Below are 17,389 nucleotides of genomic sequence, written 5' to 3'. Positions count from 1 at the left end.
CTCTTAAACTCCTCCTCCATTTGCTCCACCAGCCTTGTGAGGTTTAGCTTATGCAAGGCCCCCCAGCTCCTGGCCACCTGAACCCCCAAGAACCTGAAGCTCATCTCCGCCCTTTTCAGTGGGAGCCTCCCAATTCCCCCCTCCTGGTCCCCCGAGTGTACCACAAACAGCTCGCTTTTCCCAAAGTTAAGCTTATACCCGGAGAAATCCCCAAATTCCCGGAGAATCCCCATCACCACCGGCATTCCCCCCACCGGGTCCGCCACATACAACAATAGGTAATTCGCATAGAGCGACACTCGGTGCTCCTCCCCACCCCGGACCAGTCTCTCATAAAAGTCCCCGAGGACCCCATTAATGTCTACCCCCCTCCACACCACATTTCCTCCCCGGTCCTTAACTCCACCAATCTCCCTAGCCGCATCCCGCTTACGGAGCTGGTGTGCCAGCATCCTACTCGCCTTCTCCCCATACTCGTACACCGCACCGAGCCTTTGAGCCTGCGCCTTTCTGGTGGTCAACAAGTCGAACTCAGCGCCGCTCCCTCAGCAATCCCTCCTCTGGGACCTCCGCGTACCTCCTGTCCACCCTCACCACCTCCCCCACCAATTTCTCCCTTTCTCTCTGTTCCCCTCTCTCCCTGTGGGCCCGAATGGAGATCAACTCCCCCCTCCATAAACCCCCTCAGCACCTTAACCGCCACAGGCCTCCTACCCTGTCTGTGCGGAGTCTGCACATCCTCCCAGTGTGTGCGTGGGTTTCCTCCGGGTGCTCCGGTTTCCTCCCACAGTCCAAAGATGTGCGGGTTAGGTGGATTGGCCATGCTAAATTGCCCGTAGTGTCCTAAAAAGTAAGGTTAAGGGGTGGGGGGTTGTTGGGTTACGGGTATAGGGTGGATACGTGGGTTTGAGTAGGGTGATCATGGCTCGGCACAACATCGAGGGCCGAAGGGCCTGTTCTGTGCTGTACTGTTCTACGTTCTATGTTTTATGTTCTACCCGTCCTGGAACTGGATCGATCCAGTGGCGGATCCAGCACAGTTTTGAAATCCCCCCCCCCCCCCCCAATTATCAGGCCCCCCACCTCCAAATCTGGAATCCGGCCCAACATGCGCCGCATGAAACCCGCATCATCCCAATTCGGAGCATATACATTGACCAGCACCACCCGCTCCCCTTGCAGCTTGCCGTTCACCATCACGTACCTCCCGCCGCTGTCTGCCACCACACTCTATGCCTCAAACGACACCCTCTTCCCCACCAGGATCGGCACCCCCCGGTTTTTTGCATCCAGCCCCGAATGAAACACTTGGCCCACCCACCTCTTCCTCAACCTGACCTGATCCGCCACCTTCAGGTGCGTCTCCTGAAGCATAGCCACGTCCGCCTTCAGCCCCCTCAGGTGCGCGAACACGCAGGACCATTTGACTGGCCCATTCAGTCCCCTCACATTCCAGGTGATCAGCCGGATCGGAGGGCCACCTGCCCCCCTCGACTAGCCATCACCCTTCTGTAGTCCGCCACGTGCCCACGCCCCCCGCTCAGCCCGTTCCCCACAGCGACAGACCCCCATCCCGACCCCCTCTATCCGCTCCATCTCCTTCTTGGCCATTCCAGCAGCAACCCGGTATCCCCCCCCCCCCCCCCCCCCTCTTCTCCTCTCTTCCCCCCCCCCTCTTCTCCTCTTCCCCCCCCCCCCCCCCCCCCCCCAAGCTCGTCTCCCCCCCCTTGCTGCGTAACTCTGGTTATTGTACTTCCGTAAGTCAGCCGACTCCTGCTGCTCCCGCCACCCCAATTACCCTCCCCAGTGTCCCCCAACCATTCTCCCAATGCCGGCCCCGCTCCCTGCTTCTCCAGCGTGGGAAAGAGGCTAAATCATTTATATAAACCACAAACACAAGGGCCCCAACACTGATCCCTGCAGGACCCCACTGGACACAGGCTTCCAGTCAGAAAAAACATTGACCATCACCCTCTGCTTCCTGCCACTCAGCCAATTCTGGATCCAATTTGCCAAATTTACTTGGATTCTATGGGATCTTGCCTTCACCATCAGTCTCCCACGTGGAACTTGGCCCACAGCCCTGGATGCCTTTGGATGGCAAGTGCATAACTAAATACTTCTTAAATTATATGAGGGTCTCTCCCACCACCCCAGGATAAAAAAGTTTTCCCCTCACATCCCCTCTAAACCTCCTTTATGCAAAGGTTTTGTACAAACAATCCAATCAAGTTCCATGCTGACCAGGTTTCCCTTTGCAGGACGCAAAAAAAATTACCAACTACTTAAATGCAATTCTACCATTGTACTTGATTAATAATTAGCTGCAATAGGCTCTGCATACCTGCTGTGTTGAACATACCAGATCCTGCTGTGGAATAAATCATTTAATTTATTATATGATTAATAATAAGATGAACTCACTAATGAATTTTCAGCAAATACTGTATTTTCTGATTTTAACTTCTTGAAAGATATAGGGCGCGATTCTCCGCAAATGCGGAGAGTCGTGAAGGCTGCCGTGAAAGTGGCCGTGTTTCACAGCAGCCTCCGCACCCCCTCCCGGGACCCGGATCTGCTCCCCGGTCGGGGCTAGCAGCGGGGCCCCGTGAACCTCGGCATCGCAGGCTTAGCAAACTTTGCTAATCCCGCGCGCCAAGGGTAACGGCGGCTGACGCGCACGATGACGTCAGCCGCGCATGCGCGGATTGGACGGCTCCAACCCGCGCATTCGTGGATGACGTCATCACGCATATGCGTGAAACCCGCGCATGCGTGGGCCGTTATGCCCCTCAGCCTGATCCAGCGGGGCGGCGGAGGAACAAAGAGTGCGCGGGGTTCAGACCCGCTGCCCGCGATCGGTGCCCACCGATCGTGGGCCCATGCCACCCTTGGCGCGGCCGTACCAATCGGTGCCATGGTTCTCGAGAACGGCACTTTGCTGCCATTTTCACGAACTGTGATAGCAGGTGTGTTGGAGTTCGTGAAAACAGCCGTAAAGGCCTGGGAAATCGGCCCATTGGATAGGGGAGAATCGCTGCTCGCCATAAAACAACAGCGAGCAGCGATTCGTGTCATGGGGCGGCCGTTGGGGGGGGGGGGAGGAGGAAAGAATAGCGGGAGGTCGGGGAAATTGTCGGGAAGGCCCTCCCGCTATTCTCCGACCCGTCGTGGGGGGCGGAGAATCGCGCCCATAGTGCTGCTGAAATGAAATGATGTTTATATTCTCTTGAGATTTTAAACCATTGCTGACAATGAAACCTTACCTCCCAATCCAGCTCCTAGGCCTGGCATAGTGGACTGATTGGTAGTTCCACTTGTGGTTGTACTTGTAGGTGACTGTGAACTTGGCAATGGAGCCCAGGGGTTGGGCAAGGGGTCTCGATTCTCTGTGCGTGATGGCTGATTGCCTGCATCAGGGTTACTCACCAAAGATGCAAAGGGGTTGCCTCCAAACTATAGTGAAAATGAAACATATATTATATTCTTTACAAAGTTATGAGCATAAGTTTCCTCATCCCACCTCTTAATGATTTGGGTTTCTTAAAATGCATATAGGTCACCATGTGGCAACCATCTGATGTTATAAACTAAATACTAAAGTATTAATTTAAATTTAAATTGTGCCAACACTCCCGTACCATTCTGTCCAAGTTTCAAAATTTTGAGAGGAAACAGAAAAATTGTACAAGAATCAATTTTCACTCAAACAGATGCTATCACAGCCATGTCTTCACTTTTGGAAGCGAATTTACATGTAATATAAACAGATGCATTGAGATTTATATTATCAGAAAACTGGGAGACCAGATTTTTAAAAATTTAAATGGTTTTCAAATTTCACACGCAGCCTTGCGATAGGCTTTGCTGATTGCAGGGGTCTTATTCCAAAATCCAAGTCAAGGAGTTTGTTTCAGTGAAATATTAACTGGAAGATCCTGTTTATTCTTAACCATTAAAACCTATGATAATTTAGCATTACGTTTGCAAAACAGATTTTGCCGACTTTGTTTTCACAACAGCTTCTCACCAGTTATAAGGTTAGAGCACCAGAATATATTTGCTCAGCAAACCAAGCTACTCATGCATCACAGCATCAAGTGGATTACTACTCTGAAATAATGCAAGTCACAGTAAGCCAGAGCAAATATTTCCCCTTCAGCTGATTGGGACATGCCACTGTTTCCACTGGTTTAACATTAAGCATTACAAGTGGTCTACTCCACATTGGCGAGGCCAATCATAAATTGGGTGATTTTATTGTTAGACACCAGTCTTTAAGCACAATCCTGAACTTTTTAATCACTTGCCATTTGAAATCTCTGTACGACTCCCACTCGGAGTTGTCATCAGCCTCATACTGTTCCAATGAAGTTCAATGAACAACATCTCATCTTGATTAGGCGTTTTACAGTCTTCCAATTTAAACAACGAATTAACAATTTTGAATCACGACTGTCCCCACTTTTTCAGACAGCAATTTTTAATAATGATTTTGCTGCTACCATTTATATCCCCTCCAGACTCACCTCTTGCTTCTTTACTTTCCCCAATACCATTCCCTTTTGCCTTACATCATATACACCACTTATTCACTCCTGCCATCCATCCTATTCCAGTCCTTCCCATTTTTCTTGCCCCCTTTTTCTTTTTAAAAAATAATTTTTATTGAAATTTTTACAAAATAAAATACAAAATATAAACATCTTAGCTCTATTAACATACAACCGCGGTAACACCCCATGAACAATACCCCCCCCCAGCTTCAATAGCAACTTCAAACAAAAAGAAAAAACAACAACAAAGAAAAAAAAAGAAAAAAGAACAAACAAGAGGGAGATAGCACCCTCCACAAACCCATGTGCACAGTTCTCCCTCCCCCAATCCTCCCCTCCCCCCCCCCCGGGCTGCTGCTGCTGTCGGCCTATTTCCCTACCGTTCCGCCAGGAAGTCCAGAAACGGCTGCCACCGCCTGAAAAACCCTTGTACTGATCCCCTCAGGGCAAATTTCACCCTCTCCAATTTAATGAACCCCGCCATATCCGAGATCCAGGCCTCCACGCTTGGGGGCCTCGCATCCTTCCATTGGAGCAAGATCCTCCGCCGGGCTACTAGGGACGCAAAGGCCAGGACCCCGGCCTCTATCGCCTCTTGCACTCCCGGCTCCACTGCCACCCCAAAAATTGCGAGTCCCCAGCCTGGCTCGACCCTGGATCCCACCACCCTCGACAGTCTTTGCTACCCCCTTCCAAAACTCCCCCAACGCTGGGCACGCCCAAAACATATGGGCGTGGTTCGCTGGGCTCCCCGAGCACCTAGCACACCTGTCCTCGCCCCCGAAGAACCTACTCATCCTTGTCCCAGTCATGTGGGCCCTATGCAGCACCTTGAACTGTATGAGGCTAAGCCTCGCACAGGAAGAGGAGGAATTCACTCTCTCCAGGGCATCTGCCCATGTCCCCTCCTCAATCTCCTCACCCAGTTCCTCTCCCATTTACCCTTCAGTTCCTCCACCGAGGCCTCGTCTACCTCCTGCATCACCCGGTATATGTCCGAGATCCTCCCTCCTCCGACCCACCCCCCCTGAGAGCACCCTATCCCGCACCCCCTGTGGGGGCAGCAAGGGGAACCCCTCCACCTGCGGCCTGACAAACGCCCTCACCTGGATGTACCTAAACATGCTCCCCCGGGGGAGCCTAAACTTCCCCTCTAACTCCCCCAAGCTCGCGAACCTCCCCTCCACAAACAGGTCCCTCAACCTCCTAACCCCTGCCCTATGCCAGTCCCAGAATCCGCCATCAATGCTCCTTGGGACGAACCGATGGTTCCCCCGTATCGGGGCCTCCATCGAGCCCCCCATTTCTCCTCTGTGCCGTCTCCGTTGCCCCCAAATTTGAGGGTAGCCGCCACCACCGGGCTCGTGGTATACCTCGTTGGAGGGAGCGGCAACGGCGCCATTACCAGCGCCTCCAGGCTCGTGCCCACACATGACGCCGCCTCTATCCTCTTCCATGCTGCCCCTTCCCCGTCCATTACCCACTTACGCACCATCGCTGCGTTGGCTGCCCAGTAGTACCCACAGAGGTTGGGCAACGCCAGCCCCCCCATCCCTGCCTCGTTCCAGGAACACTCTTCGAACCCTTGGAGTCCCATGCGCCCACACAAATCCCATAATACTGCAGTTGACCCTCCTGAAAAAGGCCTTTGGGATAAAGATGGGGAGGCACTGGAACAAGAACAAAAACCTCGGGAGCACCGTCATCTTGACGGACTGCACCCTCCCCGCCAGTGACAGCGGTAACATATCCCACCTCTTAAACTCCTCCTCCATCTGCTCCACCAACCTTGCGAGGTTGAGCTTGTGCAGGGCCCCCCCAACTCCCAGCCACCTGGACCTCTAGGTACCCGAAGCTCTTCCCTGCCTGCTTCAGTGGGAGCCTACCAATCCCCTCCTCTTGATCCCCCGGGTGCACCGCAAACACCTCGCTCTTGCCCAGGTTCAACTTATACCCGAGAAACCCCCGAATTCCCCAAGGATCCTCATCACCTCCGGCATCCCCCCCACCGGGTCCGCCACATACAGCAGCAGGTCGTCCGCGTACAGTGACACTCGATGCTCCTCCCCCCCGCACCTAGCCCCTCCAGTTCCCCGACTCCCTCAATGCCATGGCCAGGGGCTCAATTGCCAACGCAAAGAGCAAGGGGGACAGGGGGCACCCCTGTCTCGTCCCCCGATGCAGTCGAAAGTACTCCGACCTCCTCCTATTCGTGGCTACACTTGCCATCGGGGCCTCGTAGAGCAGCCTCACCCACCGAATAAACCCCACCCCAAACCCGAACCTCTCCAACAGCTCCCACAAGTACTCCCACTCCACCCTATCGAAGGCCTTCTCCGCGTCCAACGCCACCACTACCTCCGCCTCCCCTTCTTTGCCAGCAGCTTAGCGTCGGCGTTCAGCAACAAAATCGGCCTATATGATCCACACTGCAGAGGGTCCTTGTCCCGCTTCAGGATCAAGGAAATCAGCGCCCGCGACATAGTTGGTGGCAAAGCCCCCCCCTCCCATGCCTCGTTAAAGGTCTGGACCAACAGGGGGCCCAACAGGTCCAAATACTTTTTATAGAATTCCGCCGGAAACCCGTCCGGCCCCGGCGCCTTCCCTGACTGCATGCTCCCTATCCCTTTGACAACCTCCTCCAACTCGATCGGCGCCCCTAGTCCCTCCACCCGCTCCTCATCCACCCTCGGGAAACGCAACCTGTCCAGGAAGCGCCCCATTCCACCCTCCTGCACCGGGGGCTCAGACCGGTACAGTTCCCCATAAAAGTCCCTGAAGACCCCATTGACTTCTACCCCCCTCCGCACCACCTTCCCAGCTCTATCCATCACTCCCCCAATCTCCCTGGCCGCGTCTCGCTTCTGGAGCTGCTGGGTCCTGCTCGCCTTCTCCCCGTGTTCATACACCGCCCCCTGTGCTTTCCTCCACTGGGCTTCTGCCTTTCTAGTCGTCAGTAGGTCAAATCTGGCCTGAAGGCTACGCCTCTCCCCCAGCAATCCCTCCTCTGGGGCCTCCGCATACCTCCTATCCACCTGCACCATCTCCCCTATCAGTCTTCCCTTTCCCTCTGCTCCCCTCTCTCCCTATGGGTTCGGATGGAGATCAATTCCCCCCTCATCACCGCCTTCAATGCCTCCCAGACCGTCCGCAGCCGAACCTCCCCGTTATCATTGGCCTCGAGGTATCTCTCAATACACCCCCGGACCCTCCCGGCCACCTCCTCCTCTGCCAGCAGCCCCACCTCCATGCGCCAGAGCGGACGTTGGTCCCTCTCTTCCCCCAGCCCGAGGTCTATCCAGTGCGGGGCATGATCCAAAATGGCAATGGCGGAGTATTCCACTTCCTCCACCCTCGACACCAGCCCCCTGCTCAGGACAAAAAAGTCAATCCTCGAGTAGGCCTTATGTACATGGGAGAAAAACGAGTATTCCCTGGCCCTTGGCCTCGCAAGCCTCCAAGGGTCCACCCCCCCATCTGGTCCATAAATCCCCTCAGCACCTTAGCCGCCGCCGACCTCCTACCCGTCCGGGACTTGGATCGATCCAATGGGGGATCCAGCACAGTGTTAAAGTCTCCCCCCATGATCAGGCCCCCCACCTCCAGGTCCAGAATGCGGCCCAGCATACGCCGCATGAACCCCGCGTCGTCCCAATTTGGGGCATAAACATTCACCAACACTACCCGCTCCCCCTGCAGCTTGCCACTCACCATCACGTACCTCCCGCCACTGTCAGCCACCACCTTCAACGCCTCAAACGACACCTTCATCCCCACCAGGATCGCCACCCCCTTCCTCTTCTCGTCCAGCCGAGTGGAATACCTGGCCCACCCACCCCTTTCTCAGCCAGACCTGGTCCACCACTCTCAGGTGTGTCTCCTGGAGCATGGCCACATCCGCCTTCAGCCCCTTCAGGTGCGCAACTACTCGGGCCCTCTTGACCGGCCCATTCAGCCCCCTCACATTCCAGGTTACCAGCCGGATCCGAGGGCTCCCTGCCCCCTGCCGGTTAGCCATACCCCCTCCCTTGCCACCCCCGGCCAGCGTCCCACGCTCTGCCAGTTTCCCACGGCGGCACCTCCCCCCCTCCAGCACCCCCTGCGTCCTCCAGCTCCTTCCTGACAGTTTCAGCAGCAACCCGGTAACACCCCCCCCCCCCCCCCCCCCCCCCCTCTCCAGCACTCCCGTGAGCCAGCTATCTTCTGCTGACCCCGGCGGCTCCCGCCCTACTTTCGGCTCCTCCCAACGTGGGACTGCCCCTCCTCCATAGTGCCCATCAACCAGTCCACCCTCCCCTGCTCCTGCGCGGGAGAAGACGACCCCGCCCCCTCCCTCTCCCAGCACGGGGACCCCGCAGAAGGCCCGCGCATTCGCCCTGCCGGGCCCCGCCTCCTCCAGGGCCATTCCCATTGTCAGTCCCCCCCCACCAGCTCCCCAAACACCCCATTTACCCCTCAGTCCAAACCCGTCCACCCAACACCTGCTAGAAAACCCATAAAGAAAACATCCGTATGGCATCACACCACCCACCCTACGGCCACCCCACCTCATACCCTAAACCCCGCAAATACACATACAGTATAAATAAATACAGTATTCTACAGCATCCCCCCTCCGGGGGACCCTCAGTTTGTGTCCAGTTTCTCGGCTTGCACGAAGGCCCACGCCTCCTCCGGGGAATCAAAATAGTGGTGCCGATCCTTGTAGGTGACCCACAGACGCGCCGGCTGCAGCATTCCAAATTTCTCCTTCCAACTGTGGAGCACCGCCTTCGTCCGGTTAAACCCGGCCCTCCGCATCGCCACCTCCGCACTCCAGTCCTGGAAGATCCGCACCTCCGTGTTCTCCCATTTGCTGCTCCGCTCCTTCTTGGCCCACCAGAGCACACACTCACGATCCTCGAACCGGTGGAACCTCACCAACACCGCCCGCGGCGGCTCGTTCGGCTTGGGCCTCCTAGCCAGAATTCTGAGGGCCTCCAACTCCAGGGGCCCCTGGAAGGATCCAGCCCCCATCAGCCTGTTCAGCATCATCACCACATAGGCCGCTAGGTCCGACCCCTCCAGCCCCTCCGTGAGGCCCAGGATCCGTAAATTCTTCCTCCTCGACCGGTTGTCCAACTCCTCGAACCGCTCCTGCCATTTTTTATGGAGCGCCTCGTGCACCTCCACCTTCCTCACCACGGCCACGACCTCGTCCTCCCTCTCGGCGGCCTGCTGCTGCAGCTCCCGGATCGCAGCCCCCTGGGCCGTCTGGGTCTCCATCAGTTCCCTGTTGGTTACCTTGATGGACTCCAGCAGCTCCACTTTCATCTCCTGGAAGCAGCGCAGAAGAGTCGTCTCGACCCACTTCTTCAAAACTTTGGCCGGCCGCCATTTTGTCCTTCGGGTCCCGATTTTTCCCGCGTGTTTTCTCCTTCGATTCTCTCCTGCCCCGCTCCTGGTCTCCACCATGGGACCTCTGGGGCAACTCCTGGCCTCTTCCCACGTCGGGATTCGCCTCACAAGCTCCGTTGGGGGCCTTTAAAAAAGCCCCAAAGTCCGTTTTTTCCGGGAGCCTCCGAACGTGCGGCTCAGCTGATCATTGCCGCTACCGGAAGTCTTTCTTGCCCCCTTTTTCGATGCCTGCTTAAAAACTAGTACATCTCTAAAAGGTCATCTGCCGGAAACATTAATTCAATTCAACACGCTGCAGGTCAGGCAGCATCTGTCGAAAACTTCCAGAATTTAGTTTTTATTTCAAATTTACAGCATCTGCAGCATTTTGCTTTGGAGTTAACCATTTCATTGTGGAGATAATCAGAGGCATAACAGGTCAGGAGATGACCATTTGGCCCATTGATTCCATGCAGTGCTGAGCAATGGAACATAAGACCGTAAGACAAAAGGAGCAGAGTTAGGCCACTCAGCCAATCGAGTCTGCTCCGCCATTCAATGATGGCTGATGTGTTTCTCATCCCCAATCTCCTGCCTTCTCCCCATAACCCCTGATCCCCTCATTGATCAAAAAACCTCTCTCTCTCTCTGTCTTAAAGACACTCGGTGATTTGGCCTCCACAGCCTTCTGTGGCAGAGTTCCACAGATTCACCACCCTCTGGCTGAAGAAATTCCTCCTCATCTCAGTTTTAAAGGATCACCCCTTTAGTCTGAGATTGTGTCCTCTGCTTCTAGTTTTTCCTACAAGTGGAAACATCCTCGCCACATCCACTCTATCCAGGTCACACAGTACCCTGCAAGTTTCAATAAGATCACCCTCATCCTTCTAAACTCCAACGAGTACAGATCCAGAGTCCTCAACCGCTCCTCATATGACAAGCTTTTCATTCCAGGGATCATTCTGGTGAACGTCCTCTGGAACTTTCCCAAGGCCAGCACATCCTTCCTTAGATACGGGGCCCAAAACTGCTCACAATTTTCCAAATGGGGTCTGACAAGAGCCTTATATAGCCTCAGAAGTACATCCCTGGTCTTGTATTCTAGCCCTTTCGACACGAATGCTACATTGCATTTGCCTTCTAGCTGCCGACTGAACCTGCACGTTAACCTTAAGAGAATTGAGAAACATATTATACTTCAAGCACCTAATTTGAAGATCAGAAGCTCCCAGGGTCAGGTGCAATGCAGTTAGATACATAATAAAGAACTCTGTTCAACCCCAAGAATCAGGCCTCAGCCCAAACTTTAGAAGGACACCATTATTTTTACATTTATTTCATTTCCTACATGAACCATCCTCAGGATCATATGAGGCAAGATTGCAAATGAGTGCCAATTTCTGGACAGTTTTGTGCTGAGGATCCATGCATATTAATAGATTATCTAAACTTCTACTTCAAAAAAAATTGATATCAGCAGAGAGAGGTTATTTTCAGCACATCATTCTAAGCTAAATAGGTTATCCAATTTTTAAAAAAAAATCTTTATTATTGTCACAAGTAGGCTTACATTAACATTGCAATGAGGAAACTGTAAAAATCCCCTAGTTGCCAAACTCCAGCGCCTGTTCGGGTACACTGAGGGAGAATTCAGAATGTCCAATTCACCTAACAAGCATGTCTTTCGGGACTTGTGGGAGGAAATTGGAGCGCCCGGAGGAAACCCACGCAGACACGGGAGAACGTGCAGACTCCGCACAGACATTGACCCAAGCAGGGAATTGAACCTGGGTCCCTGGCGCTGTGAAGCAACATGCCGCCCTATTGTGCAATCCAATACCAACATTGTACAATCCATTGCTAACAGATTGCTTTCATCAGAAGTAGTTTGGGGAGGTAGGACAGACTAATATCATAAACTAAATAGGTATTATTGTTTTTTCCAGTTATAGAGAATACAATGGGACTATCACGCCCCAATGTTTCTACTCACGAGAATAATAGTGAACAGTCAAGGGACAAACAACATGTTACAGAACTACTAGACGAGTAGCAGTGCTCAAAATGTTTTGAAGAGAAAAGAAACCTTATGAATGAAAATAAGGATTATTCTTTCAAAACAAATTTCAATAATAATGAGTGTTTAGTTTTGAGGTAACTGTTTTGGTGCAGAACAAATCTGAACATCAATCAGAAAGACAGTCATTGTTGAGCTTTGATTTATAAATAGTATTAGCAAATTTAAACATGAATTGATTATATTGTGCTCTACAACACCATAAATAGCATGTTGTCATTAGCACCCAACTTTAGATTGGTGTGGACTAGTGCGCCAAAACATGTGCTGGCTCTCAATTATTCTTTGGTCATGCTCCACTCGCATGTGTTAACTGACATTTAAAGTTCCAATCACAGATAGCACATACTTTTAGTAAATTAGCAAGCAACGACAGGATAGAGCCAAAATCTAATCTTAAAATATTCACTTTCAATGAGTAGTAGTGGAACTACAGTTAGTGCACAGCAACATCTTGGAGGTGATCACATACCATTTGCATTCAGCCATACTAGTTTTTAAACATAGTACAAAAGCTACATTAACACAAAAAATGGATTGCACAAAATCTCAAATCCTTAGGCTGAGGGAAAATGTCAGCGAGCATGAATACAGGTTAATAATTCAGGTTAAATGGTTTCAATTTTAGATGACTCATCCACTATGTAACTAACAAATAGGCAAAAATGAAGAACTCAGAAAAGAGAGAACTTCTTTGAAATAGCATTACAAATACTAAAAATCTTACATTGTCTTGGATTCAAATGACCAAGTACAAATCTTTTTTTGTTTCCAGGAAATGTTTCCAATGATCAGTCTATGTAATCTCTATTTCGTTGGAATTTACAGTGTCTGCATTTGAATGTCAACCAAACAAAATGCAGGTCATATCGTAACTCATATCAGAAGGTTGATCCTCCTTTATTTGTTGGTATTCAGAAGTAAAGAATACTTCCCTTCTAATAAAAATAAATTATAAAAAGTAAACAAGTGCATAATTAAAATAGAAAAAATAAACGTGCAATAGGAACAATGCTTGTGAATTTATATTTTAAGTGTATATACAAGTAGTAGCTAAAGGACAAGCCTCCAGATTCCATTAAAAATCCTTTAATCCATGTCGTAACACAAGCATGATTAGAATCTGGTCATAGTTTGCACTGTTGGGATCAAATTTGCAGTGCCCTTTATTAGAAGCAAAATTAGCACGGCACTGCAATTTTTCCTAAAATTTAGACAGGGAACTTTAATAGAAGATTATTAAGATTTTCTTTATCGGTGAAGGATTGACATTGATTGCCCACCTACCTGTTCCTGGGCAGCATTCAACATTGGCTCCTGGATGTCAGTGTACATTCGTCTCAAAGCATTGTAACCGCCTGGAATACTTTCTAGGTTGCTAAGTGCTCGGTCTTGGTTCCGCATCATTTCCTGCATCATAGCTGGATTTCGAGCAAGTTCTAAAGTCTAGTTCAAAAAAGGATGGTATTGAAACTAATCAGGCAGACAACAGCACACACAAAGCAAAGCTTATCAAAAAAAAAGAATCAAAATGAGCCAATCAGCAGCTCTTAAGACAGAGAATATAGATTTTGTTTTAAATGTTTGCATCAATATACTTGCTAAAAAGAAAACAATGTTTTGATTGCATGTCATCTCTTAAAACATGCATATCTTTCACACAGCACGACAAAATTATTTTGAAAACTTAAAAGCTGAGTAGAGGTCCAAATGCAATAATTACTTGTCTCCAAAATGTTTTAAGTACAGGCTTACACAAGAACAACATAGATCAAGAAAAGGCAATTCAGCCATCAGGCCTGCTCCCTTAAAAAATATATATTCCTCCTTGTTGCTAGCTTGTGAAAGGAACTCTGACTGCTTGGTTCAGAAAGAAAAGACTAGCTTTTACAATGCAATTTACATTATTTCCATTTAAACAAATGCTTGCTCCTTCTGACTTACTTGTCTCATTATGTCTGGGTTATTAAGCATGTGACTAATTTCTGGGTTTCGCTGAATTAACTGCTGCATCTGTGGGTTGGTCACAATTAACTGTCGCATCATGTCTGGGTTTGACAGCATGTTCTGCACAAATGGATTTTCCATGATCTGAGACATCATTTCTGGATTCGACATTAGCTGGCGCTGCATCTGAGTCTGTAACTCCAAGAAGTTGGTTGAATTCAATCCCAAGCTGCTCAAACCTGCAAGTCCTCCCAATCCACCTGCAGTACACAAGACATTAGGGCAATGTGGAACACATATTAAATGCTTCAAATAACCAATTCAAAACAAAAATAAAATCCATTTGCTTTAAGGTCAACTTCATTAGCAAGTTCTCCAGAGCTCCAGATATCCAAGTGAGTTTCCACACTCAGTCTCTAACAATCTTCAGAGATGTTGCAAACGTCAATACCAAGCAAAAGTGGCCTGAATGTGATGAGTCTCAGTTGAATCCAAAGACAATTGTCTAAGATACACATGAAGAACGTGTAGTTGTCACAGAAAACTAGCGTGCAGGTACAGCAGATAACAAAGAAAGCGAATGGAATGTTGGCATTTATAGTTATAGGAATAGAGTATAAAGGTAAGGAAATGTTGTTGCACCTCTACAGGCATTGGTGAGACCACACCTGGAATAATGTCCACAGTTTTGGTCCCCTTGTGTAAGGAAAGATGTAGAGGCAGTTCAGAGGAGGTTGATTTCAGAGATATGGGGCTTGTCGTATAAGGAGAGATTGAACTGTTTAGGCCTATACTCTCTGGAGTTTAGAAGAATATGGGGATCAAATTGAGGTATACAAAATGATAAAAGGTACAGATAAAGTAGACAGGGAACGGATGCTTTCACTTGTGGGGCATTCTAGAATGTGAATTCATAAATTTAAAACAGAGTTGAGGAGAAACTACTTCTCACCAAGGGTTGCGAATCTGTGGAATCCGCTGTCTCAGAGTACGTTGGATGCTGGGACAGTGAGTAAATTTAAGGATGAGTTGGACAAATTTTTAATTGGTAATGGGTTGAAGGGTTCTGGTGACCGGGCGGAGTTAAGGCCAGGATGAGATCAGCCATGATTAAATGGCGGAGTAGACCCAGTGGGCCAAATGGCCTAATTCTGCACCTATATCTTATGAGCTACCTCCCAAATTAATGGAAACATATCCAATCTGAACCACTGAATTTAGAAGAGATGAAAAGAATATTTAAAGATTTTCTCCGAACTTGCTCTCCACTTGCCTCCATTTTAGAAGTTGCTGTTGGATTACACCCTATGCTTTGACTAAACAACCAGAAGGGTGACTACAACCACGTCATTGCTGTTGACTTGAGCTGGTTACTAGAATCTACTTTAAATTTTCACTCTATGATACTATTGACCTGGATGTTGGGCCAGGGTGCTGAGAGTGTGGCTCTCATCAGCAGCTTTACTTTCCCCAAATCAAAATTTAACAGGACAGATCAGTGAAAATAACATAGCGTAATGTATTACTCCAGGGAGAGGAGCAATAAGGAAAAGACTAGCTCATCCTGGATCAGTCCACCACAGGCAATACTGACGAGAGAGCAGACTATCTAATAGTTATCATGGCTAAGAAACAATATATTGAGGGGAGAAGGAAGAAAGTAATTCTCAGTGCTACAAAATTGTCAAGCTACAAAAGTGAAAAAGCTAGATGGGTGGGCTGTGATCAGACCAAAGTCAAAATGTTCTCCTGCAGCTTGCCGAATTGTATTCAGGGATCGGCAAGATACATCCCAGATATTACTAAACTAGCCCATGTTTTCCCCACATTAAGATTGTATGATGGTGCTTATAAGATTGTATTCAATCAGGATGAGGCAGGTTTGATGGGTCAGTTGGCCTTTTCAAGTCTTCTTTCATCAATCCTCACCTAATCAAGTATGATCTACATGGAATTTTTATAATAATATTTATTATTGTCACAAGTAGGCTTACATTAACACTGCAATGAAGTTACTGTGGATTTTTATGGGATGCTATAAAATGCAGTTCATATTCACTGTGTGAAGACTACTACAATCATGATAATGAAAAGGTTTGCCTTAATGTATGAACACATCCTGCATTGGTCAGGTTAGGCATGTGGGTGCCGGAGTTTAGAAGAGTAAGTGATGACTTTTTGAAACATATGAGATTCCGAGGGGTCTTAACAGTTTGGATGTGGAGAGGATGTTTCCTCTTGTGGGAGAATCTAGAACTAGGGATCATTGCTTTAAAATAAGGGGTTGTCCATTTGTATAGTGAATCTTTGAAACTATCTTCCTCAAAAGGTGGTGGAAGCAGAGTCTTTGAATATTTTTAAGGCAGAGGTGGATAAGATTCTTGATAAGCAAAGGGGCGAAAGTTTATTGAGGAGCCGGGATTGTGGAGTTGAGGTTACATTCAGATCAGCCATGATCTTATTGAATGGCGGAGCAGTTGAGGGGTAGAGTGGCTATTCCTGCTTCTAATTTGTATATCTGTGTGAATTAACCAATTAGAAAGTTTGGAAATAAATTCAGGGCTTAAAGTCCAGAATGAACTCCTGGTATTCTGATCACCAAAAGTAATAAGCAAGTGGCCCACTGCCGACCAGTTTAACTTTCCTAATGATACTTACCAAGGCTGCTGGTAGTTGAGGCTGTGCTGTTGGGTGTTGCTGAAGTAGCAGCCGTGTTGCTTTGGCTGTCAGGTTGGCTCTGCTGCTCCGGAGGCCTTAATCAAATGAAGAATTATTTAGAGCAAATTGTTTTGATTTTTTTTGGAATGGGAATATTTTAATGTTGATCAAAGTGAAGCATATTGGTGCCAAAGTGTGAAAAGATGCATCAAAGATATTTAATTTCAGCATCAAGCATGCCCCAACTACATAGTGACAGTGCATTAAGTCTGTGCCTTAGGCCTACATCACAAGAACATCTTCTATCATACCAGTAGCACACTTCTTCTGTTGCCCACACCAGTGACCTTATGGTCTCAAAAGAAATTGCCAAAATGCCAAATTCTAAGCAGTTGTGCGCCCTGGGTTCATATCCATTAATCATCAAATGTTCAACTCATTTCTGGTAATACCTCGACTGTCAGCATGCAGAGAACACCTCCATTCCATCAGGATTGGATTTGACCCAAATGCCATAGATCACTATTGACTTCACTTTTGGCAACTAAGTTGAATCCTGCATTTTCTGTTTTAGAATTATGAACTCCTACTGATGTTTATTCTTGGGAGTTTTAACTGCTTTTTAAAATTAGTCGGAATTACAAATAAAACACATCGCATATGGATCCCAACATTAATGACAGAGCTATAAAGCAACTTAATCTTATCTGACAAAAGGTGTTCTTTTGAAAAGACTGGTGAAGGGAAGGTGGTTGTATTGTGTACATGGACTTTT

The 17,389-nt window shown here is 49.0% G+C and overlaps 1 protein-coding gene across 2 annotated transcripts in view; it reads right to left on the bottom strand.

Moving 5' to 3' along the window:
- The window catches only part of ubqln4 (ubiquilin 4), a 63,642-nt gene that overhangs the window by 24,298 nt on the left and 21,955 nt on the right, over nucleotides 1-17,389 (bottom strand). Inside the window, exons 3-7 of one of the 2 annotated variants that reach the window (XM_038804879.1) lie at nucleotides 16,615-16,709; nucleotides 13,954-14,216; nucleotides 13,297-13,455; nucleotides 3,267-3,456; nucleotides 2,345-2,371 (exon numbers count right to left, since the gene is read on the bottom strand). In XM_038804879.1, coding sequence (XP_038660807.1) covers nucleotides 2,345-2,371; nucleotides 3,267-3,456; nucleotides 13,297-13,455; nucleotides 13,954-14,216; nucleotides 16,615-16,709 — 734 coding nt within the window. The remainder of the gene's footprint in view (nucleotides 1-2,344; nucleotides 2,372-3,266; nucleotides 3,457-13,296; nucleotides 13,456-13,953; nucleotides 14,217-16,614; nucleotides 16,710-17,389) is intronic. The other variant, XM_038804880.1, reaches the window with a different exon arrangement.

The sequence above is a fragment of the Scyliorhinus canicula genome, chromosome 8 (genome assembly GCF_902713615.1).
Source record: "Scyliorhinus canicula chromosome 8, sScyCan1.1, whole genome shotgun sequence".
Classification (NCBI taxonomy): domain Eukaryota; kingdom Metazoa; phylum Chordata; class Chondrichthyes; order Carcharhiniformes; family Scyliorhinidae; genus Scyliorhinus; species Scyliorhinus canicula.
Note: the sequence above shows the minus strand (reverse complement) of the source record. Positions and strands in the feature narration are given on the sequence as shown.